The following is a 25,421-nucleotide window of genomic DNA, read 5'->3' on the forward strand; positions in this document are numbered from 1 at the left end:
TTCTATTTTAAGTAATTAGAGCCCTACAGCTCTTTGTTTTAAACACTTAGCAATTACTATGTTGATGCTTCTTGAAGTTATAACACTTCAAAGCTCTCTGCAGCCATTCATCCTCAGCCTAACTGGCTGACAGTGCATGAATCAGGGGATCATAAGGATTTGTACCCCAAGAGCATCAAAGTTACAGATTCAGATAGAGAAGACCTGACTAGCTCTTAATTGCCAAGTGATTGCAGACTCTAGTGAAAACACTCTTCATTCCCCTCGAGCCCTTCTTGTGTGGTTTGCTGCCTAGCACACCCCTCCATTCCTTTAATCTTGTACCCCTAGTCTCTGTTCTAGAAATACTATGCATTTTTTTAAATATTTATTTTTTAGTTGTAGTTGGACACAATACCTTTATTTTATTTATTTATTTTTATGTGGTGCTGAGGATCGAATCCAGGGCCTTGCACATGTTAGGCAAGTGCTCTACCACTGAGACACAACCACAGCCCCCACTATCCATTTTTAAAGCTCAAATTAAATACTATCTTCTTCCATTGAATCTTTCCAGTTCCCTTAGATGTCCCCTAAAGTCCTCCTCCTTAATGCCACATCCTTTGTTTGTAACCCCCCTGTGGCAGGAATCACTAAATTCTGCCCAATGGACAGAATGTAGTGTGTATTCATTTTACTTTGTAGCACCAGTAACCTGGCAGTGTGGTTGGCATACAGTGGGTGATCAATCAATGCTGAAAGAAGTAATGACAAGTGAGAGGTATGCCATCACTGTATCTGCATCGCCCTGCCCGCCCTGCCAGGGCTGGGGAAACTCTTCCCCCCCAGGGTGCTGCAAGGTGTACTCCACCTCGGCAGAGGGCATACCAGACCCCTTTCCAGCCCCGGAAGCTGGGCTGCCTGCCATGGAAAGACTACACTTCCCAGCGATCCCAGGGAAAAGCGAAAACCCTTTGGCTTTGACAGCCGCCGCCACAAGTCTTTCCGCCTCTCCAGCCTGCCTAGGAGCTGGGAGCTAGGAGCTGGATTATGGTGGCCTGAGCAGCTAACGCAGTGCAGGAGCCCGGAGCCCCTGCCCCTTCCAACACCGCCGACTTCACCAGAAGGACCAGGACAGCAGTCGGCGCCAACCTGCCATGCCCGCCCCTCCCAGCCCCCTGAGGGGCCCAAGCCCACTGCTGAGGCTGGCTGCCGCCGTCCAGATGTAGCTAGGTCCTGGAGCCCAGTCGTTCCCCTCTCGTGCTCTGCAGATTTCTCCTGCTCGCCGACCTTCGCCTGGACCAGGGGACTGGTTGAGAGGCCTGCAGGCACTGGAGTCCTGATGCCTCCAAGCCCCCTCTCCTGAGAGAAGCCACCGCCACCACCCAGATTTGGGAGCAGGCAACTTGGACAGACGTGGGCCTGAGGGAGCCCAGGAGGTTCGGGCCCACCATGGCCCCAACCCTGCCCTGGCTCCTGCTGTGGGTGGGCTCAGGGGTGCTGCCTGCTCATGGCACCCAGCTTGGCATCCGGCTGCCCCTGCGCAGCGGCCTGGCAGGGACCCCCCTGGGGCTGCGGCTGCCCCGGGAGACCTACGAGGAACCAGAGGAGCCTGGCCGGAGGAGCAGTTTTGTGGAGATGGTGGACAACCTGAGGGGCAAGTCGGGCCAGGGCTACTATGTGGAGATGACAGTGGGAAGCCCCCCACAAACGGTAAGTTGATCGGGCTGGCGGCAGCCCTCCTTGCTGCACAGCAGGCGGGCGGGAATGCAGCAGGCTGTCCCCTGCTAAGATGGGCTGGTCCTTCAGGAGGAGGGACCCCTTCCCAAACCATTCCTCTGGGATCTTGTTGGCAGAAGTCATCCCGAGTGCCCCCCTTTCCTGCCTTCTTTGCCCCCTCTGGCATCCCAGAACCCCTGGGCTGACTGCCCTTCCTTCACTCGCAGTCATACACATGACCCCTCAGGAAGAATTTGGGGGCAAAAGAAGCATGTCAATGGGGGAGCGTAGCCTGGGGAAGGGGCCAGGCCACAAGGACGCTATAACAGGTGTCAGCCCCCTCTGGCGCTGTAGGAGGAGTCTCCAAATTCCACCACTGTGGCTGCTGGCCACCCAACCCTCCTCTCCCCTGGCATTCCCAGGAATTCCAGGCCCTGACCTTCATTTCCTTGAGGACCAAGGAATCCTGGCACTAGTTGGATCAGCCCCTTCCTCCCATGGTCTGGGTTGCCACAAAAGCAGCAAAGAAGGGCCCTCCTGACCTAGTAGCCTAGAAGCCCCAACAGGCCCCTGCCTGCCCCAGGTCCCTTCCTTCTCCCCTTCATCCGTCCCCTTCCCCCATCCTACTCTCTTTCCTCTCTGTACTCCATCCCCTCCCCCACCCCAAGCCTCTAAGCACAGGCCAGAGGGGAGCTGAACTGAGCTTTGGAGAAAGGACAACTGGTAGAAAAGGAGTCTGAGCCCGTTCAAAGAGGTTTTCTTTCACAGAAGAGGGGCATGGCAATGATGGAGAAAACACTGCCCACTGTCCCCATCCCCATTCCAACTGAAAATTGCCAAGGTACCTCCAAGGTAGCTGGTGGAGGTTGTGCCCTCCCAGCCAGTGTGCATGCCATGGTAGTGTGGGCTTGAGCAGCTCTCCATGTGGGGTGCCTGGCTGACCTCTGCGTACATCTGCCTCCTCTATGGGTGAATGAGTCTGGACGCGGACATTGATATTGGTTCTGCATATGCTGGTGTGTGTCACCTTGAATCTGATCCCGCACATCTTTGTGAACCACCCCTGGATCTGTGTCATGTCCATGTCTGGGAAGCCTATCCATGGTGGGTGTGGAAAGGTGGGTGTGGGTTGAGGGAAGAGACAGCCACGCTTCCCTGAACTCAGATGCTGGACCTAGGAGCACTGTGGACCCTCACCTTCCAAATACTTGACAGAAGCCAGCCTTCCTAAGTCTGTGCCAACAGTCCTACCTTCCAGAATTCAAGATTCTGGTCTCCCCCGTTTACCCCCCGTCCCACCCTTTTCTATGCACCAAAACTTCTCCAGAAGTAGTCTCAAATCTGTGAGTGGAGACCAGGACAGTGCCTAAATCTAGGCCCTAAAAGCATAAGCAAACAAAATGCTAGGCATTGTCAGGAAGCAGGAGGCATGTGGAGCATGGAGCAGGCTGTGCTGCTGAACCAACAAGAGGTTTGGGGTCAGATAGACAAGGAATCCCCGCTCTATCTACTACCCACAGCTTTCCTTTTTCCCAGCTACATGGCCCTGGACAAATTATATAACCTCACTGAGGCCAATGGCTTGTCTTTAAAATAAGTGAAATGAGATTTCTTTTGCAAGATGATTGTGAGGATTAAATGAGACTGTAGATAGAAACACCTAGAACAATGTATCTGGACATATATTTGACCTCCAGAAAATATTGCCTCACTTTCTCCTTAACTGGCCTGACCACCTCTTCCGCTTCTATGATATGCTACACAATGAGGCATGAAAACTTGACCCTCCATATTTTACAGGTGTGAAACTGGGGGACCAGTTACTATACTTCCCTGGTCTCCAGAGTCAATGTATACATCCCCCAGCCCAGCTCTTGGCAGAGAGTAATTGCTCAATGCTTGTCAGATCCTTCCTGCTCCTTGCTAGAAGCTACAAAAGTGGGCTGGGAGTCAGTCACACCAGCCCAAGGAGCTGTGCCAGGGATTCCTCAGTAAAGCAGCTCTGGATTACTCTGTGACTCCTAACCTGAGCCTAAGCCAGCCAGTTTGCTCAGTGGCTACTTTGATCTTCATAGCAATCTGTGAGGATGAGCTTTCTCCCTACCTGTGGGGCTGTTGTAAGCAACAAATGAGAATATGGACGGCAGAGCACTGTGAACGAGCAAAAGTAAAATTTGGAGAGCATTCTCTATTTTGGGGGGCTAATCCACAAAGAGATGGAAAACCGATTTTCTGCCCATAAAGACCTTAGGAAGGAAATGAAGTATAAGTACTTAATGAAGGTAATACTCAAGTGATAGTCTGCAGATCCCTGTCATCAGAGCCTGTTAAACTCTCTGAACTCAGGGAGTCAGAATCTCTGAGAGTGGGACCAACCCATTTGTATCTCAACCTTGAGAATCACTGATTTATGGGAATACAAAGAGTGAAGGGTTAGGGATATATGCTATAGATGTGCATAAAATAATGAGTGAATCAGGGAAGGCTTCCCAGAGGAGGCGTGCCCTGACATGGTCTTGAAGGATGGATAGGTGTGGGAGGCCATTCCTTTTTTTATTTTTTTTTTAATATTTATTTTTTAGTTCTCGGCGGACACAACATCTTTGTTGGTATGTGGTGCTGAGGATCGAACCCGGGCCGCACGCATGCCAGGCGAGCCGCTACCGCTTGAGCCACATCCCCAGCCCAAGGGAGGCCATTCCTAATGAGGAAATGGCACCTCTCCCACCACGCTAAAACTGCACCTTACTTGTCCATCTATGACTGCTGCTTCCCATCCTACCCACTTAAGGACTAGGAGAGGCCACAATGAATGAGGGAATAAGTTATGTGTGTTTGGGTTTGTGCATATTTGTTCAGGAGACAGAAGAAAGCCAGTCCAGTTAATATTACTGGTTTGTGCCGAGACCAGATAAGTTTGGGTAAATAAGATAGAGCCAAATTACTTTAAAAAAATCTTAAATAATAAGCAATAAAGTTTGACTTTGGCATTCAGCTATAAGGGGAAAATTGAATTTGTGCAGAGGAATGATATGAAAAGCAATCATTTAGGAATAGACACTTGAATTTTAGAAAGAACAGAACAGAACACGAATACAAGCAGCAGGTGGCTCTGTCAAAAAACCGTCCAGGTGTGAGGTGCTATGACTAGGATTGCATGAGGCTGTGATAAGAGGGAGAGGAAACGGAACCACCACCAGCTTGTGAGGATGTTACATGGCAGATGGGCAGGACTAGTGTCAGTGCTGTGAAAGATGAAGAAGGCAGCAACTATGATTTGGAGAGGGGACTCTGGGGTGAACTAGAGGGCAACAGGAAAGTTGGCAGGAGGGCGTGGTCCAGGAGTACTGCTGTACAAATGTATACTTTTGTTTACTAGTAGAGTATATGCAGAGTTTCTTTTATAAATTCTACATTATTCAATTCTTTTCTTTTTGAAAAACATGAGCAGAATTATATTTTCAAAGAACTTTGTTATATGCTATGTAGAAATACATTTTTTGTCCTTTACAGCAATTTCGTTTTTTGTACCAGGGATTGAAACCAGTCAGTCAGTGCTTAAGGGGTACTTAAGCACTGAGCCACGTCCCTAGCCCTTTTTATTACTAATTTTGAGATAGGGTCTCACTAAATTGCTTAGGGCCTCATTAAGTTGCTGAGGCTGGCTTTGAACTCTCAATCCTCCTGCCTCAGCTTCCTGAACCACTGGGATTATAGGCATGCACCACCTCACCCAACATTTACAGCAATTTCTACAATATATAAAGTCGTGTGTGTGTGTGTGTGTGTGTGTGTGTGTGTGTGTGTGTTGTGCTAGGGACTGAACCAAAGGTGCATTACCACTGAGCCACAACCCCAGCCCTTTATATATTTTATTTTGAGACAGGGTCTCCCTAAGTTACCTAGGGCCTCACTAAATTGCTAAGGCTAGCCTTGAACTTGGGATCCTCTTGCCTCTGCCTCCAGAGCAACTGGGATTATAGGTGTGTGCAACTGCCTTTACAACAATTTCTACAATATATTAGGTCATGTGTATATGTGTGTGTGTGAACCAGAGGTGTGCAACCACTGAGTTACAGTCCCAGCCCTTTTATTTTTTATTTTGAGACAAGAATCTGGCTAAGGTGAGGAGGCTGGCCTTGAATTTGTCATCCTCATACCTTAGCCTCCTGAGTCACTGGGGATTACAGGTGGGCCTGGCTAAAAAGATCTTTATTATTCACAGCCTCCAGAAGAAGAGAGGGCTCTGGAAAATTAACCACTGGCCAGAGGGAAGATAGGAAGCTGAGACCTTATTCCACCCCTTGTTCTTCCCACTGTGCCACTGTCTTGCAGAGATGAGTTTACCTCCAGCATTCATCCTCCATTCTCCCCTAACACCTGCTTGGGCCTTCCTCACTGCACTTGTCATAATGTGTTATAACTGGTTTTGTTTCCTTTATAAAACTCCCAAGCTCTTTGGGTGGGGGTGTAGCTCAGTGGTAGAGTGCTTGTATAGCCCAGACAGGGCCTGTGTTCCATCCCCAGCACTGGGGGAAAAAAGCTCTTAGGAACAATGCTGTTTTTATCTTATTTATTTATTTTGTAGTGTCTTATCTATCTTTGCCTTCTAATACCTAGGACAGTGTCAAACTCAGAACATTCACCAAAAAATGTTAAGTGAATGAATTAATATGTTGCAAGTCATCTAAACAGAATTGTTGATGGGCAGCAGTAAATGCAGAATTGGGAGTTCTTGGAGAAAGTGTTTTTATTCTTTTCACTTAAAAGGATGTCGTCTCATGTTTTTATTCTTTTCACTGAAAAGCGTCACTGACCAAACACATCATAATAAATTAGAAGTGAAATTTGGTGATAGTCAATTCAATGTAACAAATAATGTTTATTGAGTACTTACTATTTACAGAAGAAAAAAATAATGCCTTAATTTCAGCCCTTGGAGAGCTCACAGTTTGGTCTAAGATATAAATTATAAACATAAACATCATATAAGACCAGATGCACTTGATACAGAGGGAAGAAGAGTGGGTCTTGAAAGTTCACAAAGGGAAGCGGCCATTTCTGACAGGGTAATAGGAGAGGCTTGCTGGAAAAGTAAGCACTTCAAATATGGCCTTGATATGTGAATATGGCCTTGAATGATGAGAAAGCTTTGCTCTAAGTGGTGGGAAATTGACACTGCAGGGGAGGTGCATGCACTATGGTGAGAGGTTGGAAGTGGTGGTAGAGATACTGTGATGCAGGGTAGAATCTGGGATTATTCTGGAAGTAGTTGGGAATCTTAGTAGGAATATAAGAAGAGGACAGTGGAGCCTAATTTGAGCTCCAGGGAAATAAGTGTGGAGGAAGACTTGGATAGTCTAGAGTGAGAGACGAGGATCTGTGAGGATACAAGGGCCTGAAGGTGCTGACTGTGAGGGCAGAAAGGAAGAAAGGTTCTCAGGACACGAGTATCCACATCTTATTTCCACCAGTCCTTCTCTGCCCTTATGAGATTTAAGAGGTGAGAGATAAGAAGAGAAGTTGGCTTCTTTCTGTTGAACCCCTCTGACTTTTTGTCAGGGAACACAGCAAAAGGAACAAGGTTTTAAAAGAATAATATGGTTTAAGTTCCCACATTTATTTTTCCACTTCAATTATGAGGGACAGGTGTTAGCATACCCATTTTGGGAATAAGGAAATTGAAATCCAGAAAGATTAAGTGGTTTGCCCAAAGTTACTCAGCTAGGAGGAACACAGCTGGAGTTCAAGCCTTTAGATTCCATGTTCAGATGCTAATTCAGACCCACATTTTATAGTCTTGAACATGTTGGTTGACCTTGGAATGCTGACCTTGAGGGTATATTCCTCCACCAGCTGACCATGGGGGTCTGGAAACCAGGAGAGAAGTCAGAACTGGACAAGGAGATTTGGGAATCACCTGCAAATGTGGTTGTAGAAGCCAATTTAGCAAATGGACTTGTTCTTAGAATAGAGAGAAAAAAGAGAAAGGTGATTATGGAAAGAATATTGGGTATAGACAAAGGAGAAAGAAATGTTCAGAGAAGTGGAAAATTATGAGGCTGCAGGATCTCAGAAACCAAGAAGGGACAAGTGGTTTCCCTTTTTTCTCTCTGTCCTCCATAATGTTTTTCAAACTGTGCCTTGTAGGGTTCTGTAAAGGGACCACAGAGGAAAAGTAGATGATTAGGAGAAAGATAAAGCAAGAACCTGGACCTCCCGTCCTTCCTATCTCTAAGCTGTCCACCTCCTACTGCTCCAATTCTCCTGATGCTCCCAGAACAATTCTGTTTTTTTTTTTAAATTATTTTTACACAGTAGACTTTTGGGTTATATTTCATTTTTTAAATTATGTATTAAAATGGTTAAAAGCCATGGAACTCAAAGAACTACCCTCCAAATTAAACAAATTAGGAAAGCCCCTAGCTGCTGAGCAGCCTGCTCAGCGCTTGTGACTACACTGGCCTTCCCAGGCTGGGCCTCAGCTGCACAGAGACCTTTGCTAAAACCCTATCGTTTCACACACTTCTCCTCTGCCTCCCAGCTCTGTAAACATGAATTTTATCTGGAGGTGGGGAGTGTTGAGAAAGACAGTGCCCTCTCTCTAAGGTAGAGAGTCAGGAGCCCTTCTTGGGCATCGCCAATGAAGACCTAAATAGAAAATTCTGATTGAAAATCCAGGAAGAGACTCATCTCTCAGGGAAATCCCCATTCCTGACAATTCACTTGTCTCTCTGCTGGGAGCCATCTCCCCTGGGTGCCTGGGCAGTGGAGAGTTCTGGGAAGGAGCCAGACCATTTTCCTGGTTTCAGAGCTGCCCTAAGAGTCTCCTGACAGGATGGCCCAGAGGGCTAGAAAGCATTCACTGATGCTTGTCTGCCACATCTTCAAGTCCTGTAGTCAGGTGGTTCCTAAGAAGAGAGAGGTGGAATTCTGAGGAAAACACTGAATCATTAGTCCTGGGGGATACTGCCTCCACCCCCATGGGGTATCATGGAACACAGGCTCAGGTGATTTTTTCTACAGCCTGACAAAACCATGGAACAAGCTGGCTGAGCGCCTTCTTCTCTCATGCCAGCCTTCCTCAGACTCCCCAACTGCCATCACCCTGTAACTACCCTCTTTGTGCCTACTATAGCTCCATTGTATCCAGGCTGTCTTGTTGCTTAGCCTCTCGGGGTTGGTGAACACCACTACCTATCTTTTCCAGTGCCCATGGAGATTTTCCCAAGGAACATAAGGAGTGAGCTCTAGCAGCTTCTAATGGCTGAAGCAAGTTAGCTTATGTGCTGGGCATGACCTAGATGTCATGGGAGGAAACTGGGCTTATGCCAGACATCAGATTTTTTCACTGAGAACTGACCAAGAGATTAAAGCCATTGAAATCTGTGAGTAGGACAAGTTAGACAATAGGAGGGACTTATTGTCTGACAATGAGAAGCAGGTAGCTAATAGCTGCTGTGTTCCCTTGTATAGCAGGGTTTTCCAGGTAGAGTTTGCAGAGGCTGAAGGTACACAAGAGGCCTCAAGGGCTGGAGATGCAGCTCAGTGATAGATTTAATAGTTATTGTGTACAAGGCCCTGGGTTCAATCCCCAGCACCACCCCCTGCAAAAATCTTTAAAAGCCACTGTCTTAGATCTGTTTCTCTAAGAAGAGACTGGGACATTTTTTGATTGTATCCGTCATCTCGTGTGACTAGGAAGCACTGACAAATGCTAGTCGAGTTGAGATAGAGGCTGGGGGGAAAGGGAGCATCCTGGCCAAAGGAGAAAGGTTTCACTAGATAACCTTGACTTAGAATGATCTTGACACCTTGGGATTCTTTGAAAACTAGCCTAAGGTGGGGTAAGTGACACTAGGAAGCCTTCATGCTCCCAAGTACCCACTGCCAGTGACCACATAGAGAACAAAGTGACAGGCAGAAGATATGTCTGGGATGAGAGGTGTATCTGTGTGGGGTCAGCTGATTTGTCCAGGCTGGGAGGAACCTGGACAGGACCCAGTCTCTGAACTGTTTGAGGCAGGAACTTTGGCTGCTGACTTTAGGTTCCTCGTATCCTTTCTCGCCCCTTCTCTTAGCCTTGGTCAAGTTTGGATCTGGGAAGATCCACTGAGAAAAGCAGATGGATCTGACTCAGAAGACTCTGGGACCAAGACACTCTGGAGCCACCAGGACCTCTTTAAGAACCACAGGGCCCTGGACAGACATTCAGTCAATGAGCATGGATTTGGGGGGGCATCAGTTGTCACAATCACTGTGTTCAGTGGTCATGCATACTGCCAGATTGAAAATCCCTCCTGTGTGCACCCTGGGGCTGAGAATTAATAGCAGGAGTATGTAGGATCACAGGGAACTAACTGCAGGAAATGAGGCAATTACTGTCAGTTTAAAAAAAAATCAGTATGAAGTACCTACTTGAGACCAAGGAATAATTAAGTAATAAGGATACAAATGGCTCTCTATCCTTGTGGAATTCATAGTCTGGGACAGACAGACAATCATAAAATAAGTGATTAAAGGTTTAGTGAGTTTGTGACAGAGAAGCATAGGTTCTGCAGGAGGAGGAGCCTCATCTTGGCTTGGGCACCAGGTAAGGCCTGTGGGAGATGGGATGTTTCACTGTGACTTGAAAGTTGAACAGGAGTTAGGCAACAGGGAGAGAACATTCCAGGCAAAGAAAACAGCATATGCCCTGGTGCACAAGTGAGATCATCCTTCTACTACTAGGAAACCACAAGAAGCACAGTGAGGAAAGGGGAGATGTCAAGAGATGTTTGCTGGGGTTGACCTACAACTGTTCAGATACCTTAAGGTCAAGGGTCCCAGGATTTAATTTAGATAGTTGGTATCAGATGTAGAATAACAAATTGCCAAAATGTAAGTGACTTTAAACAAGAGTCATTTCTCGCAATTCTGTGGGTTTTGGCTTGTGGTTCTTCTACAGGTCTCACTTGGGCTCACTCATGTGGCTCACTTTTCTGGCTCTGTGAAGTCCTTCATCCTCAAAGAGGCAAGACTGAGTGGCTTCACACTGAATCTCAGGCCCATCCCCAGTGCACAAATGCCTAACAAGCCCCTCCTGTGTGGTTTGCTGATATCCTAATGGCCAAAGCAAGTCACATGGCTAAGCTCTGAGTCAATATCAGAGGGGATCGCACAAGGGCATGGATACAGGGGCATGTGATTCATCAGTGTAGCAATCTACTACACAGGAAGGTCAAGGACATGGAAGACCACAATTGAAGGTTGGGCAGAACCAATAAATTCTTGTTCTAGCTTTGTGACTTGTTGTGTAAGATGGGTTAAGTTGCTCACTCATTCTAGGTCTCAGTTTCCTTTTTCAGCTTTAGCTAAAAGGCTTGTTGGACAAGAATATAAATCATTTCCCTCATTGACACTGGGGTCCACACAGAGGAAAAGAGACTTCCTCTTTAGGATGAAGATTTGCAGAAGTGGTCAGAGCCTGGGATAGTCTACTAAGAAAAGTTGTGGGTTTGTTTTGGTTCCAGAGTGTCACACATGCTGACAAACATTCTGAGCTACACCCTCAGCCTAGGTTGTGGCTTCTTAATAACTAGAGATTATTCAAAATTGAAAAAAAGCCCCACCTCTCCTGGACAGTGGACAGATGCCTCCTGAAGGCCCTTTCCATCCACGAGAAGCTCAGCTATCCTGTCTGTTGAGGAGAGCTGGTATCAAGATGGGAGGGATTTGGGGAACAAAGGGCTCATCCCAAACTTGCCAGTTACTTTCCTGTCTCATCATCAGAGATATGCTGAACAGAGTGAATCCAGGCAGGTGTGCCCTTCCCTCTGGGGCTTGTTAGCACTTCCCATGAAGCCACCTTCCCTCAGAGACCTCCAGGGGCACATTTGTTTGTTAAGTGATTGGCACTGACCTAGCCCTGACCCCAGGCTACAGTCTCCTGGGCATCTGACTGCTGGGTATGCCTGGGCCAGGGGACAAGGAAGAAGAGGGCTCCAGGCTGCAAGAACACAAGCCTCCTGTGTCAAGCCAGGGCCAGGAAAGAGGAGGAGGTCTAAGCCAGGCCACACCTATAGCCTAAATCAGCCACTGACTGGGATTCACTGAGGGATCATTCCCCAGCCCCAAAAGACAGGATTAGCTCTGCCACCATTTCTTTCCTTAATACAAGAAATACTTATTTCTAGGTACTGTGATACTCGATAGAGATACAATGAGGATTTTTTTTTTAAATTATATATGCAAGAGAGCCAGTGCAGTGGTACAAGCTGATAATCCCAGCAACTCAGGAGCCTGAGGCAAAAGGATCAAAAGTTCAAGGCCAGCCTGGACAACCTTGTGAGACCCTGCCTAAAAATTATTATTATTTTTTTTTTTAAAAAAGGACTGAGAATGGCTGGGTGCGGTGGTGCAAGCCTGTAATCCCAATGTCTGGGGAAGCTGAGACAGGAGGATCTTGAGTTCAAAGCCAGCCTCAGCAAAAGCGAAGTGCTAAGCAATTCAGTGAGACCCTGACTCTAAATAAAGTACAAAACAGGGCTGGGGATGTGGCTCAGTGACCAACTGCCCCTGAGTTCAATCCCTAGTACCCAAGAACAAAAACAAAAAAGAACTGGGAATGTACCTCGGTGCTACAGTGCCCCTGAATTCAACCCCTAGTTAAAAAAAAAAATACAAAGAAAGGTGAGAATCACTGTGAAATTGCAAGAGTGGCAAGTTTTTTGGAAGCATTTGAATAAGAGAACATGACCTAGTCTTTCTCCATGAGGAAGTCTCTTTTGAGCTCAGGCTTAAGGATGAGCAGGCAGTGAGTAGACAAAATTGCAAGTGAAAGAATGGTCCAGGCAGGGTGAGCAGCCAGTGCCACAGCATCTGTGGATAGGGAGACTGAGATGAGGCCAGTGTGGCTGGTGGGCAGAGGGCTTGGTAGGGGTAGGGGATACACATAGGTTGGATATGCAGCCAGGGTCAGACCATGAAGGGCCTTGTAGGAGATGCTAAAATGTGAAGTTTTCATTTTAATAGCAAAAGGCAATTATTGACTTAAGAGGGTAACCTGGTCAACTTAACACTTTATTTTTTAAAAGAGAGAGAGAGAGAGAGAGAGAGAGAGAGTTTTAATATTTATTTTTTAGTTTAGTTTTCGGCAGACACAACATCTTTGTTTGTATGTGGTGCTGAGGATAGAACCCGGGCCACACGCATGCCAGGCGAGCACGCTACCGCTTGAGCCACATCCCCAGCCCCCTCAAGTTAACATTTTAAAAAGATCACTTCTGCTGCAGAAAAGACTGGAGAGGTACAGGGTGGATATACCAAGACCAGCTGAGAAGCCACTGTGCTATTCCAGGGTGAGATGATGATAGCTTGTCCTAGGAGTGGCAAAAGAGATTGCAAAAAATGAATACATTCAAGAATGTGGAGGGCGTTAGTTGGACAGGACTGGCTGGTGCACTGGAAAGAGATGTGAAGAAGAAGAGGTATTAGGTTGTCTCTGGAGTTACTGCCTTAAAGAATAGATGGATGGTAATGCCGTTCACTGATACAGGGAACACTGGAAGATGACCAGATGGGAAGGACTGTGTAAAGTCAGCTCTGGACATCCTGGTTTTGATGTGTCTTAAGACACTTCAGTATGAGCATTCAGAACTCAATAGAGAGGAAAGAGTAAGCATTAGAAGCTTAGGGGGTCAGGAGGCTGAAGCAGGAGGATGAAAAAAAGAAGCAGAAGCAGCAGCAGAAGTAGGAGCAGCTTAGGGGTCCTGGAGTTCCAGGCAAGATGCTTAGCGGGGAGAGGATGGTGTGAGAGGAAGAAGCCCAAGCTTGGGATGTGAGCCTGAGAAGAGAGAGAAGAGAGGACCTGAGGAGTAAGACGAGACTGACTTGAGAAAACTCTCTTGTGTTGATGACATGAAATCATTGGTAATTGTAGTAAGGGCTGTTTGGTAGTGGAAGGCTGGAGGCAGACCCAGTTTTAGAATGGGTTGAGGAATGAGTAGGAGGTGAAAAAATGAAGACAGCTTGGCTTATGAAAGGAGAGGAGAAAGAGGGTAGCTGGAGGCGGGTGTGAGATTAAGGAAGTTTTTTGTTATTTTTTAATGAAGAGACTCAAGCATTTGTAAAGGCCAGTAGAAGAATCCAGAATTGATGGTGTTGGGGGTGTGGGATGACATGATGGCTGAATCTACCTGAGGGAAGAGACATCATTAATTGGGTAGGTGCCTGAGAAAGGAGAAGGGAATTGGCTCCAGAGCTAAGGTGAGGCTGAGCCAGGAGGGACAGCTGAGGGGAAGGATGGGCTGGGGCAGCTGCAGGCAGGCTGGTATGACTGGCTGTGGAGATGAGGATGGTCCCATCTAACAATCCCCTCCTGTGAATAACAAGGTAAAACTTCCACTACTTACTTCCCTCTTGGGCTGCCCCTGAGGCCGTGTCCATGAGTGTGGTGGCTCAGCTCCTTTACCTCCACATCCCTGCCCTGAAAAAGGCCTCCACTGGAGTGGGAAGGGAGAGAGGTCTCCAGGGAGAGCCCAGAGGGCTCAGCTAGACATATTGAACGACAGGACCAGAAATGACTTCTCTCAGAAGCAGGACCACATGCAAAGGGCAAAGAGTCAGACATTTGCTCCAGAGGGAATCTCTACTGTTTATTTTGGTCCTCCCCCCCCCCTTTTTTTTAAGAGTGTGGGGAGAGAAAGAGAGAGAGAGAGAGAGAGAATGAACAGTGGGGGGCCTGGAATCCTGGCGTGGGGGTGAGTGAGGGGGACAGGAGTGGCAGGTGTTCCTTCCTGGGCTTGGCCCCCTTTGAGGTAGAAGAGGAAGAATTTCCTTAGAAGGAATAGAAAGACTGAGACTGGAAGGGGATCAGGAAGCCCTCAAGATGGGGAACACAGTAACCTGCAGAGAGAGGAGAGGAGGGGAGTAGGGAGACAAGGAGCACACCCCACCACACACACTAAAATTCCATTCCAGCTGGGAGCGGTGGCGCATGCTTGTAATCCTAGAGATTCTGGTCACTGAGGCAGGAGGTCCCCAAATTTGAGGCCAGCCTCAGCAACTTAGCAAGACCTCTCAAAATAAAAGATAAAAAGGGCTGGGGATGTAGCTCAGTGGTAAAGCATCCTCAGGTTCAATCCCCAGGATCAAAACCAAAAACAAACAAACAAACAACAACAAAAAAAACCCTTCATTCCACTGTAAAGAAATAGCCATGTTTGCTAGAGCGGGCCAGGCACACACATTCCAGGTAATCCCCCCTTACCACCACCTTGCAGAGGCTACTACAGGGACTGTGTAGGAAAGAGACCCCTTTCTCTTTGGGATCCAGTAATAGCAGAGAGCCCTGTGATATGAGGCCCACCCCGGGTGCTGAGAGTTGAAGGAGGTCCTGGGGAGGCGGGGTGAAGAAGCCTTTTTTTTAAATCATTAACCTGGATGATTGAAATCTGAACTGCTGAGTCTCCCAGTTCTATTGATTTTCTCTGAAAGCACAGCAGCTGGAGCTGGTGGCTGCCCAGAGACCAGAGAGAGGGAGAGGCAGCCGAGAGGAGGCAGGGAGGGAAATGGGAAACCAGCCAGAGGTGTGGGGCTGGGAAGGAGGCAGGGGCACAGGGCTGAGAAGCAGGCTTTGGGGACAGGCTGGAGGCCAGGAAGTCAAAGCAGGCACTGGGGGTGGGTACAGTCAGCACAGCCACAGAGGCACCACAGAGAGCAGGGAGGAGCCAGGAGAGGATCTGGCAGAGGACAAAACTGAAGCTGGAGAAGAAGTGACCTGCACAAGGTGACAAGGTCAGAGCCTGCACCAAACCAGAACTCAGCTGATTTCACTGCATTGATAGAGGGTACAGAAATAAAGGCCCCAAGGTGGTGGTGGGGGGGAGCTGAGGTGCTGAACATGAAAAGTAGGCAAGAAGGGGATTCAATTTACATATTACCATTTTTGGAGGACAGGAGCCTCATGAGAACACAGTAGATTCTCACAAAAAATGGCTCTGGTCTGACTGAGGAGGGGTCAGACCATCAGAGTGTTACTGAGCCGGGACGTTGTACCTTTCATGCAATGTGTCAATCACTGAAGTGATGAATTTTGCCAAAGAGAAAGAGTATATTCACACTTGTAATCCCAGCAGCTCAGGAGGCTAAGACAGGAGGATTGCAAGTTCAAAGCCAGCCTCAGCAATTTAGTGAGGCCCTAAGCAATTCAGCAAGACCCTGTCTCTAAATAAAATACAAAAAAAGGGCTGGGGATGTGGCTCAGTGGTTAAGTGTCCCTGGGTTCAATCCCAATACCAAAAAACAAAATAAAACAACCAAGACTTTATTCACAAGGCAGTGAAATGTGACAGAGTTGAAGGATGTTTGTGGGATAAAGAAACAGGGTTGCTATAGTTTGGATCTGGAATGTTCCCACAAAGGCCCATGTGTTAATATCTCAGTCTTCAGCATGTTTTTACTGGGAGATGGTGGAAACTTTAGGAGATGGGGCCTAATTAGTAGAAGGAACTTGGGTCACTGGGCATGTTCCTTGGAAAGGGATATTTGAATCATGGCCCTTCCTTGTCTGTCTTGGTTCCTGTCCTCTGTGAGATGAACAATCTCTGCAAACATTCCCAACACGTACATCATGCTGCCACTGGCCCAAAGCAAGGTGGCCAAGTGACCATGGACTGAAACCTCTCAAACCGTGAGCCAAAATAAACCTTTCCACCTTTTAAGTTGATTTGCTCAGGTATTTTGTAATAGCAACAGAAAGCTGACTAACACAAGGGTGGTCTGAGGTTCAGGAAAGGTGTGGAGGTAAGTAAAGTGAAGGAATAGGTGGTCTGTGCAAACTTGAAGACTGCATGGAAAACAGTGATATTAGCATATCTGAGAGTGGAGTTTTGGTCCTCTGATGTCAAAAGATCACATAGTAGACACCTGTGCAGGCTCAAATAAAGGGACTGGTGGTTTCAATCAGTTTGATACACAAGGCTAAATAAAAACAATCTAATCCTTAACAAGGTGAATGAGGTGTTATCTATAGTAAAGGTAGCCGAGGTCTGTTAGTTTATTGTTTAGTTAAGTGACTTCTAAAATCAGTGATGAAAATAACTATAAGTGAATGAATCTAGAAGATTTGTTCAGATTTTCTCTGGATTTCAAAAGAAAGAACATGCTCTTTGGTTTTTAAACTTTCAATAGGGACAGAAAATGGCTCAAGCCTCTTAGAACAGAAAAAAAAAAAATTATGAGAGCCGTTGCAGTGGCACATGCCTATAATCCCAGCCATTCATGAGGATCAAGAGTTCAAAGCCGGGCTAGGGATGTGGCTCAAGTGGTAGCGCGATCGCCTGGCGTGTGTGCGGCCCGGGTTCGATCCTCAGCACCACATACAAAGATGTTGTGTCTGCCGAAAACTAAAAAATAAATATTAAAAAAATTCTCTCTCTCTCTTTCTTTAAAAAATATTAAAAAAAAAAAAAGAGTTCAAAGCCAGCTTCAGCAAAAGTGAGATGTTAAGCCACTCAGTGAAATCCTGTCTCTAAATAAAATACAAAATAGGGCTGGGGTTGTGGCTTAATGGTCAAGTGCCCCTGAGTTAATCTCTGGTTAAAAAAAAAATTATGAGGACTCAGTTTTAAGAGGAGGAGGAAAAAAACAAGGTAAAAGAAATGCTAGGAACTGCACAGCAAGGAGCACCAAGAAGACTGCTGTCTGTGTCCATGCAGCCCAAACCAGGGCCCGCACAAGATGGGTTTTCACCAAGACATCATATGTGGCTCCTGGTTCTCCATTATTTCTGACAATAGGACATATAGGCCTCCTATGAAATTCTGAGATAGAAGGGGAGCCACATTCTGGAGGGCAGGGTCACAAATACACAGGCAATATGTGTCCTCCTAGGACCCTTACCTGTGCCATCTCCTGGAACAGCTTTTCTATGAGCTGGGGTAGGGGTGGGGTACACAAGGCTTCTTCCTGGGAGAATCGGAAAAGGAGGAAAGGGACAGGCTTCTGAGAGCAGAGGCCATCTGATGATAGAAATGGGAACAGTGAAGACACACATCCAGTGTGGCTCTCATGACATTGAAAATGTCAATTCTATAAACAGAAGCAGACACAACATTTCTGAAGCCAAACTGAAGGTTCCATGGACCCCAGGTTCTGTTTGTGGTTGTGGTACCAGTGGGTGCCAGCCTGGCTGGTCCTGCATCATGGATGCTTCAGCCTGGACATCCCAAAAGGAAAATGTGGCTGTGGGGTGAGGGGCCGTAAGGCTGCTGAGTCCAGAGCCGTCTATCCACAATGAATTTCTCTTCCCTTTCTCTGACAGCTCAACATCCTGGTGGACACAGGCAGCAGCAACTTTGCTGTGGGGGCTGCCCCCCACCCTTTCCTGCATCGATACTACCAAAGACAGCTGTGAGTCCTGGGGAGAGCCCAGGGGAGGAACCTTCCCCAAGGAGAGTTGGGAGGGGTGCAGAGAGAAAAACCAGATCCTCAGATCCTTTCTTCCTGCCAGGGAAGGGGAAGGGAAAAGAAGGCAACAGTGGCTAGGGGAGAAGGGTGAAGAGGGAGTTTAAAGAGGCATACTGAGGGAAAGTGTGATATGAAGGACAGCCACCTATAGGAGAAGGAGGCAGAATGCTCCATGGCTCCCCAAGCCATCTCAGCAGGGAGGCGAGGGAGGCTTCACCCAGTGCTGTCAGTGGCTCACAGTTTTCTGACAATAGCAGCAAAAGCTAGGCTGAAAGTGTGCAGTGGTTAGCTCCCTTTGCTCTGTTCTCACCCAGGGACCACTGCAGGTGGCTTTGCATGGTTCAGGGACGTGAAAGAATTTTCCATAACCCCCACTGCCTGGACCCATATCAGGAACTGAAAGCTACAATGTCTTTTCCATGGACCACACAGAGTGCCACCAGCTGGGTCCAGCTCACTGGTCAAAGGGAGGTTGGAGTGAGTTTTTAGGTCAGAAAGGCAGTGGAGAAAGATCTGGAGGCCCCCTTTAGGCATTATGGGCTAGGGATGTGGCTTAGTGGTAGAGTGGTAGCCTCCAAGCTTTCCAAAGCATGAGACCCTGGATTCGATTCCCAGCACCACAAATACATACATACATACATACGTACATACATACATACATACATACATAAGGCATTATGAGGAAATGGCAAGAAGGCATCTAATATCTGAGTCACTTGTGTGAGGATGAAAGTAGAAGCTTGCATCCTAACCTTAGACTTCCAGGCAGGTGCCAGTTCCTGCCTTCTTTGGCCCCCTTCTCTTTTAACATCCCTACCTAAACAAACAGTTGGAGAGGGACAGGGGTAGGAGCAATGAAAGGGCATTCAGGTATTCATCCCAATCCATCACTGCTCCCACTCAAGCCCTGGCTAGTGGCATGCTTGTTGATAAGAATGCTTCACCAGGTGGTGTGCAATGCCTAGCAGCTCTGCTGAGAGGCTTGTGCAAATCCTTCCTCTAAAAGAACTTGCTACAAGCTTCCACACTCACCCTGCCTGGCATTTTCTCCATCATATAGATGGTACCACTGGGTCCCAAGGCAGAAAGTGAGTCAATGGCTCCTTTTCTGTGGGAGCCTGCTGGAATCAGGGGGAGAAAGAGATGCTGCTAGCTGTCCCTGCAGCAGCAGCACAACAGCAGACACAATCCACAAAGCCCAGCTTGTTCTTCACAGGCTTGAGCTCCAGATCCAGGAATATGCACTACAGAGACAGGACAGCACACCCTGGCAATAGCTCCCCTCATCTTTTTATAAGATCACTTTATAATTTTTTTTCTGGGTGAGGAATCTAGGGATATTCTACAGAGTAGCCTGACAGCAGATTCTAGGATGTCCCTGAGATAAGATGGCATTGGCAGTAGGTTTGATGGTGGATCTCCATACCAGTTGTTGTGGTTCTGCATCTACAGATTTCTGCCTCCTTTCCACAGGTCCAGCACATACCGGGACCTCCGGAAGGGCGTTTATGTGCCCTACACCCAGGGCAAGTGGGAGGGAGAGCTGGGTACCGACCTGGTGAGCATCCCTCACGGTCCCAACGTCACTGTCCGTGCCAACATTGCTGCCATCACTGAATCAGACAAGTTCTTCATCAATGGCTCCAACTGGGAGGGCATCCTGGGGCTGGCCTATGCGGAGATCGCCAGGGTGAGAGAGACAAGGCCTGACCTTACACACTGAGTCTGCATGTTGCATGCTACCTGCCATATGGGAAAGGAATTAGGAGAAAGAAGGGAGAAGAATAGACCCAAAGATAGATACATGTCAGTGTGAAGTGTTACCAAGCAGGGGTAGGGTGGTAGTCTTAATTTCAGCCATACGGAGGGCAGAACTAAAGTGACAGCAGCTCTTATAGGTACAGGAATAGGTTGTGGTTTCTATGAATTTTAGGATCATTAAAAATGAGAGGCCCCCATAAATCTGAAGTAGATCAGGCATACAAGGATGAAAGAGTCTCTGGCTGTGGGCCATGATTTCCTGTTTGCATTGCCAGTGTCTCTTGCTACCCTCTCTCTGGCAAATCTCAGTGCCTCAACATTGTCTTTCCCAAGGAACATCCCCAAGTTTTTGCTCTTGCCTTCCAGCATAGGCAAAAACTGGCCTCTGTCCACTAGGGTCTTGCATGTGAGGATTCACTCCTTGTCTCTTTCTGCCACAGCCCGACGACTCCCTGGAGCCCTTCTTTGACTCCTTGGTGAAGCAAACCCACGTCCCCAACCTCTTCTCCCTGCAGCTCTGTGGCACTGGCTTCCCCCTCAACCAGTCGGAGGTGCTGGCCTCAGTCGGAGGGAGTATGGTGAGTAGGTCCTCAGAGGAAGTCCTGGCACTGGGAGAGATAGGTGCCATCTGCCCCCCTCCCTCTAGGTTACAACACAGTCATCTCTACCACTTAGAATCAAGAGCCATTATTTTCATCCTTGCATTATTCCTGAAAGAACTCAAGGCATCTATGGTAAACCTGGGATGTGAATTAGGAATATTCAAAGGAAATGAAAATAAGACCTATTGAATTCAGATTACTCAGTCTGATGATCAGAAGGCAAGAGATACATGCAGTTTAAGCTATTTATTAATTAATTAGGACAATGGTGAATAGTTCTCCAACAAGCAGAGAAGATAAAACTCATAATTGAAGCACATAATCAATCCATTCAACATTTATTCTGCCAGTTTAGGTTTAAATAACTTTATAGCAAAAGTCTCTTTCCCTGAACACACTTGAGAAACTATAAATCGCTTTGGGGCATGATTTGATTAGAAGCAGGAAAATGAAAAAGGTCATCTGTGGAGGGCTTTGCCACCCCCAAGGAATGCCTGATCTTATTGCTTGGTTTCTGGGTGGCTTGCTCTTCCTCCAGACAGACACACAGATACCTGCCTCTTCTTCTCCTAGATCATTGGGGGTATTGACCACTCACTGTACACTGGCAGTCTCTGGTACACTCCCATCCGGCGGGAGTGGTATTATGAGGTGATCATTGTGCGGGTGGAAATCAATGGACAAGATCTGAAAATGGACTGCAAGGAGGTAATGAAACCAAGTGGGCAGCCAAGGGGAGGTGAATGGGATAGATGCCACAGTAAGGAGTGGCTTTTCATTATGGGGTTGGAACAAGGAGGCAAAGGTAGGGGACCTGTGGAGAGGTTGAAGGCTAGGTCTAGAAATCAGAAGCTTAAGGGTCACAGAGCAGGACCTGAGGTTAGGCGCCAGGGATGGGCACAGCACTTTTACAGAGATCATGGGGCTTATGGTCTAGTGATAAAAAGAGCATGGACCTAGTCCCTGTCTGGACTCTTTTCACTGACTGGCCAGCTTTATGGTCTCAGGCAAACCATTTGCGAGGCAGTGTCATATGCCATAATAGAAGAGTCCAGCTTTGGAGCCAAAGACCTGGATTTGAATCCGGTTCTGCCATTTACTAAATATGTGCCCTTAGGCTAGTTACTATTCAGTGTTTTCAGTTTCCTCATCTGCAAAACAGAGGTAAAAACAACTTTCTCAAAGATCATGGAGAAGGTCAAGAAAGTGTCTTCAGTGGCTGGCAGTACCCAACAAATGCTAGGTAAACCATTTGGGTCTCCTTCCCTAGATTCTTATGTATGGTAAATTAGTACTATGACAAACTAAAAAGCACTAAACAAAATTATTTTTAAGATTGGAGAATATCTGCAATTGTACAACATTTAGTGAATGCCTCCTGTCTGCTGGGCTTCATTCTAAGAGTTTTCAGTGAGTTAATTTAGTTAATCTTTACAATAACCCCTGAGGTAGGTTAGCATCCTCATTTTCGAGATGAGGAAACTTAGGCACAGAAGTAACTGGCTCAAGGAGGTACATACATGAAGTGGCAAAGCCAGGATGCCAACCCAGGAAAGGCTCCAAGCAATCAAACTCACCTCTCCAACTCTGCCTAGAGCCTGGCATCAAAAACTCTTCTAACCCTTTCCTCTCCTTCTCAGTACAACTATGATAAGAGCATCGTGGACAGTGGCACCACCAACCTTCGTCTGCCAAAGAAAGTATTTGAAGCTGCAGTCAAATCCATCAAAGCTGCCTCCTCGGTCAGTGGACTAAGAACAGGGTATAAGAGATGTCACAGTTTCAGAGGAAGCCAGTGAGAGTTGCATTTCTCAGCAAGAGTCAAGATGTCTCATTTAGATCTTTCCACTCAAAGCTCTTAACAACTGCTCTCCTTTATGGGTCTGTTGCTCTTGATACAATCCTCCAGTACAAATCGATTACCTTTGTTGCAGTTCACCTTTCCCTACCTTGGATATTTCCCTAGAGAAGTAAATAAAGGGCCCAGTCAATGTCCTATGAAAATGGGACAGGAAAGAGAGTGGGAGAGGAAGGACAGCGGGAGAGGCCGATTCCTCACTGTTATTCCTTTCTTGTTAACACAGACAGAGAAGTTTCCAGATGGGTTTTGGCTAGGGGAGCAACTGGTATGCTGGCAAGCAGGCACCACCCCTTGGAACATTTTCCCCGTCATCTCACTCTACCTGATGGGTGAAGTCACCAATCAGTCCTTCCGCATCACCATCCTTCCACAGGTATGTCCCCAATCTGAGGTGGTGGATCAGAGGAAGAGGACAAAGTACATATTGGGAGATGGAAAACAGGTATGGTTTTATACTTGGAAGACAAAACCAATGAGTGTCCAGTGACAAAAAGTTCTTGGAAAAACCCATCCCCTTAGCACTCAGGGATAGCAGAGGGAAGAGCTAAGTGCAGAGATACCTAGAGGGCAATGATGGGGGGAAGGAGAGAGCAAAGAAGACACCCTCTAACCTTTGATTGCTTACTTACCCTAGCAATACCTGCGGCCGGTGGAAGACGTGGCCACGTCCCAGGACGACTGTTACAAGTTTGCCATCTCACAGTCATCCACCGGCACTGTTATGGGAGCAGTAATCATGGAGGGCTTCTACGTTGTATTTGATCGGGCCCGGAAACGAATTGGCTTTGCTGTCAGCGCTTGCCATGGTGAGAGTACCAGAAACAAGGGTTTGGGGTCACTGTCCATATTCTGTCAGCAGTTAGGACACCTGTTACTTTGGGAGGGAGTTAACAGATACCTCAAGCTAAATCAACATGTTGTGTGAAAACTAGTGTCAGTGTTTATGGAGGATTTCTTGTTGTTGTTGCTTTCTGGATTGTCTCCCCTGGTGACTCCCTGCCTAGACTGGTAAGCTGTTGGAAAGCCAGAGCAGCAAGAGCTGCCTCAACACCTTGGGAAGCTTTAAATGCCAGGCAGCAGGCTGTCAGCTGCCCCACAGTAAGGCTGAATGCCACTTCAGAACGGTGGCAAGGTTTTGTAGTGAGATTTCATACAGTAGGCAAGTGTGCTAGGGGTGTAAGAGGCTAGCTTTTGGGTCAACCCAGAACTACTACTTTTGGGGTATCATTCCTAGTGGATAGGTAAGCAGGGCCCTGGGAGACAGGCCTGACTTTCCCACCTACTCCTAAATAACTCCAGGAGGGAGAACTAATTTCAAGGCTGGTTTCAAGGTGTCACTATCAGCAGGTCTTTTGTAGCTGCTCTGTGACAACAAGAGCTACCCATTCACATCTGTCCTTTCTCCAGTGCACGATGAGTTCAGGACGGCAGCGGTGGAAGGACCTTTTGTCACACCAGACATGGAAGACTGTGGTTACAACATTCCACAGACAGATGAATCAACCCTCATGACCATAGCCTATGTCATGGCTGCCATCTGCGCCCTCTTCATGCTGCCACTCTGCCTCATGGTGTGTCAGTGGCGCTGTCTCCGCTGCCTGCGCCATCAGCATGATGACTTTGCTGATGACATCTCCCTGCTAAAGTGAGGAGGCCTGTGGGTGAAGACAGATTCCCCTGGACCACATTTTGGTCACAAGTCGGGAGACTCAGATGGCACCTTTGGCCAGAGCACCTCAGGACCCTCACCCACCCACCAAATGTCTCTGCCTTGGCAGAAAAAGAAGGAAAAGCCGTCAAGGTGGGTTACAGGGCTTGCACTAGTAGAAAACGAGAGGGAAGAAAGAAGCACTCTGGTGGCAGGAATACCCTTGGTCACCTAAAACTCAAGATGGGAAATTCTGCTGCTTGAAACTTCAGCCCTGAACCTTTGTCCACCATCCCTTTAGATTATCCAACCCAAAGTATTCTTTCCTTACTTCCAGACGTCCTGGCATTATACCCAGGTTACCCCAGCATGTGTCTCTGTGGTACCCTGGCAGAGAAAGGGCCAATCTCATTCCCTGCTGGCCAAAGTCAGCAGGAGAAGATGCACAGTTTGCTATTGCTTTAGAGATAGGGACTGTAGAAACAAGCCTAACACTGGTACAAAGACTGCCTCTTGAATTAAACAAAAAACAACTAGATGGAATATTTGTACAAATGAGGAGTGGTCAGAAAGAGGAGAAGGGGGGGGTACAGCAGTTGGGATCACAGCTAGGAAAGGCAGAGATACAACCACTCGCCAGTCCCAGTTTTAGACCTCATCTCCAAGACAGAAGCCCATCTCCTGAGACAGATGTCATTTCTCAATGTTTCTGTGGTCACAGCCTGACCAAAAAGTGAGATGGGAAGAAGGGCTTATCTAGCCAAAGAGCTCTTTTTAAAGCTCTCTTGATTAAAAAGTGCCCATGAAGAAGTTCCACTTAACAAAATAATTTCTACCTTAATTCCACTTGTCTCTTCCTGACCCCTTTCCTCTATGTATGATAGGTGGTAGTGAAACACCCCAAACCCCAAAGCCCCAGGTGTCCTAGGGGAGAGGAATTGGAGTTTAACAAGGCTGGGCATTATCTTCCTGGTCACAGGTTCACTCCCTCCCCAAGGCCCCTATTGCTCTGGAGCTTTGCAGCAGAGGTGCTAAAAGGAACAGAGAGAAGGCCTCTCCTATCTAATCCTTGAAAGCAGAATCCTGAAGATTCATTCAACAGGTATAGGAGTGATGCCTTATACCTCTGCCCAGATTTCTTCCTGTTTAGCTGTAAGAAGTGGTAAGATCATTAGATTAATACTGAGTGGTTTTATTGTTTTCTTTGCTTCTCTAATGGCCCCTCCACTTATTTGACTAAGGCTTCACACACTGGCTAGTATTATACTATGACTCTCAGCAATCGAGGGCTTTCTGGCTCTAAGCCACTGCCTTTGGTGTCAAGGCTACTTGGAGAAAGGATGGCAGCCTCAGGCTTCCTTATTTTCTTCACCACTTTTCCTTTGTTGGAGGCTGTCCTTTC

General features: G+C 47.2%; 1 protein-coding gene across 1 annotated transcript; it reads left to right on the forward strand.

Annotated features, from left to right (window-relative positions):
- Positions 1-958: 958 nt before the first annotated feature.
- On the forward strand, positions 959-24,028 carry BACE1 (beta-secretase 1). The gene is made up of 9 exons (XM_081271101.1): positions 959-1,692; positions 18,002-18,090; positions 19,621-19,837; positions 20,349-20,486; positions 21,084-21,218; positions 22,151-22,252; positions 22,595-22,744; positions 23,006-23,177; positions 23,779-24,028. The coding sequence occupies exons 1-9, from the start codon at positions 1,432-1,434 to the stop codon at positions 24,018-24,020; spliced, it is 1,506 nt and encodes a 501-aa protein (XP_081127227.1). The 5' UTR covers positions 959-1,431; the 3' UTR covers positions 24,021-24,028.
- The last annotated feature ends 1,393 nt before the right edge of the window (positions 24,029-25,421 follow it).

Source organism: Spermophilus citellus (genome assembly GCF_964194105.1).
Source record: "Spermophilus citellus genome assembly, chromosome: 2".
Classification (NCBI taxonomy): domain Eukaryota; kingdom Metazoa; phylum Chordata; class Mammalia; order Rodentia; family Sciuridae; genus Spermophilus; species Spermophilus citellus.

Bases quoted from the DNA above. Each gene is read 5' to 3' on its own strand.
- BACE1 (XM_081271101.1), top strand. From the start codon at position 1,432: ATGGCCCCAACCCTGCCCTGGCTCCTGCTGTGGGTGGGCTCAGGGGTG. The intron at 21,219-22,150 runs GTAATGAAACCA...TCTCCTTCTCAG, and splicing joins TGAAAATGGACTGCAAGGAG to TACAACTATGATAAGAGCAT. The intron at 22,745-23,005 runs GTATGTCCCCAA...TACTTACCCTAG, and splicing joins GCATCACCATCCTTCCACAG to CAATACCTGCGGCCGGTGGA.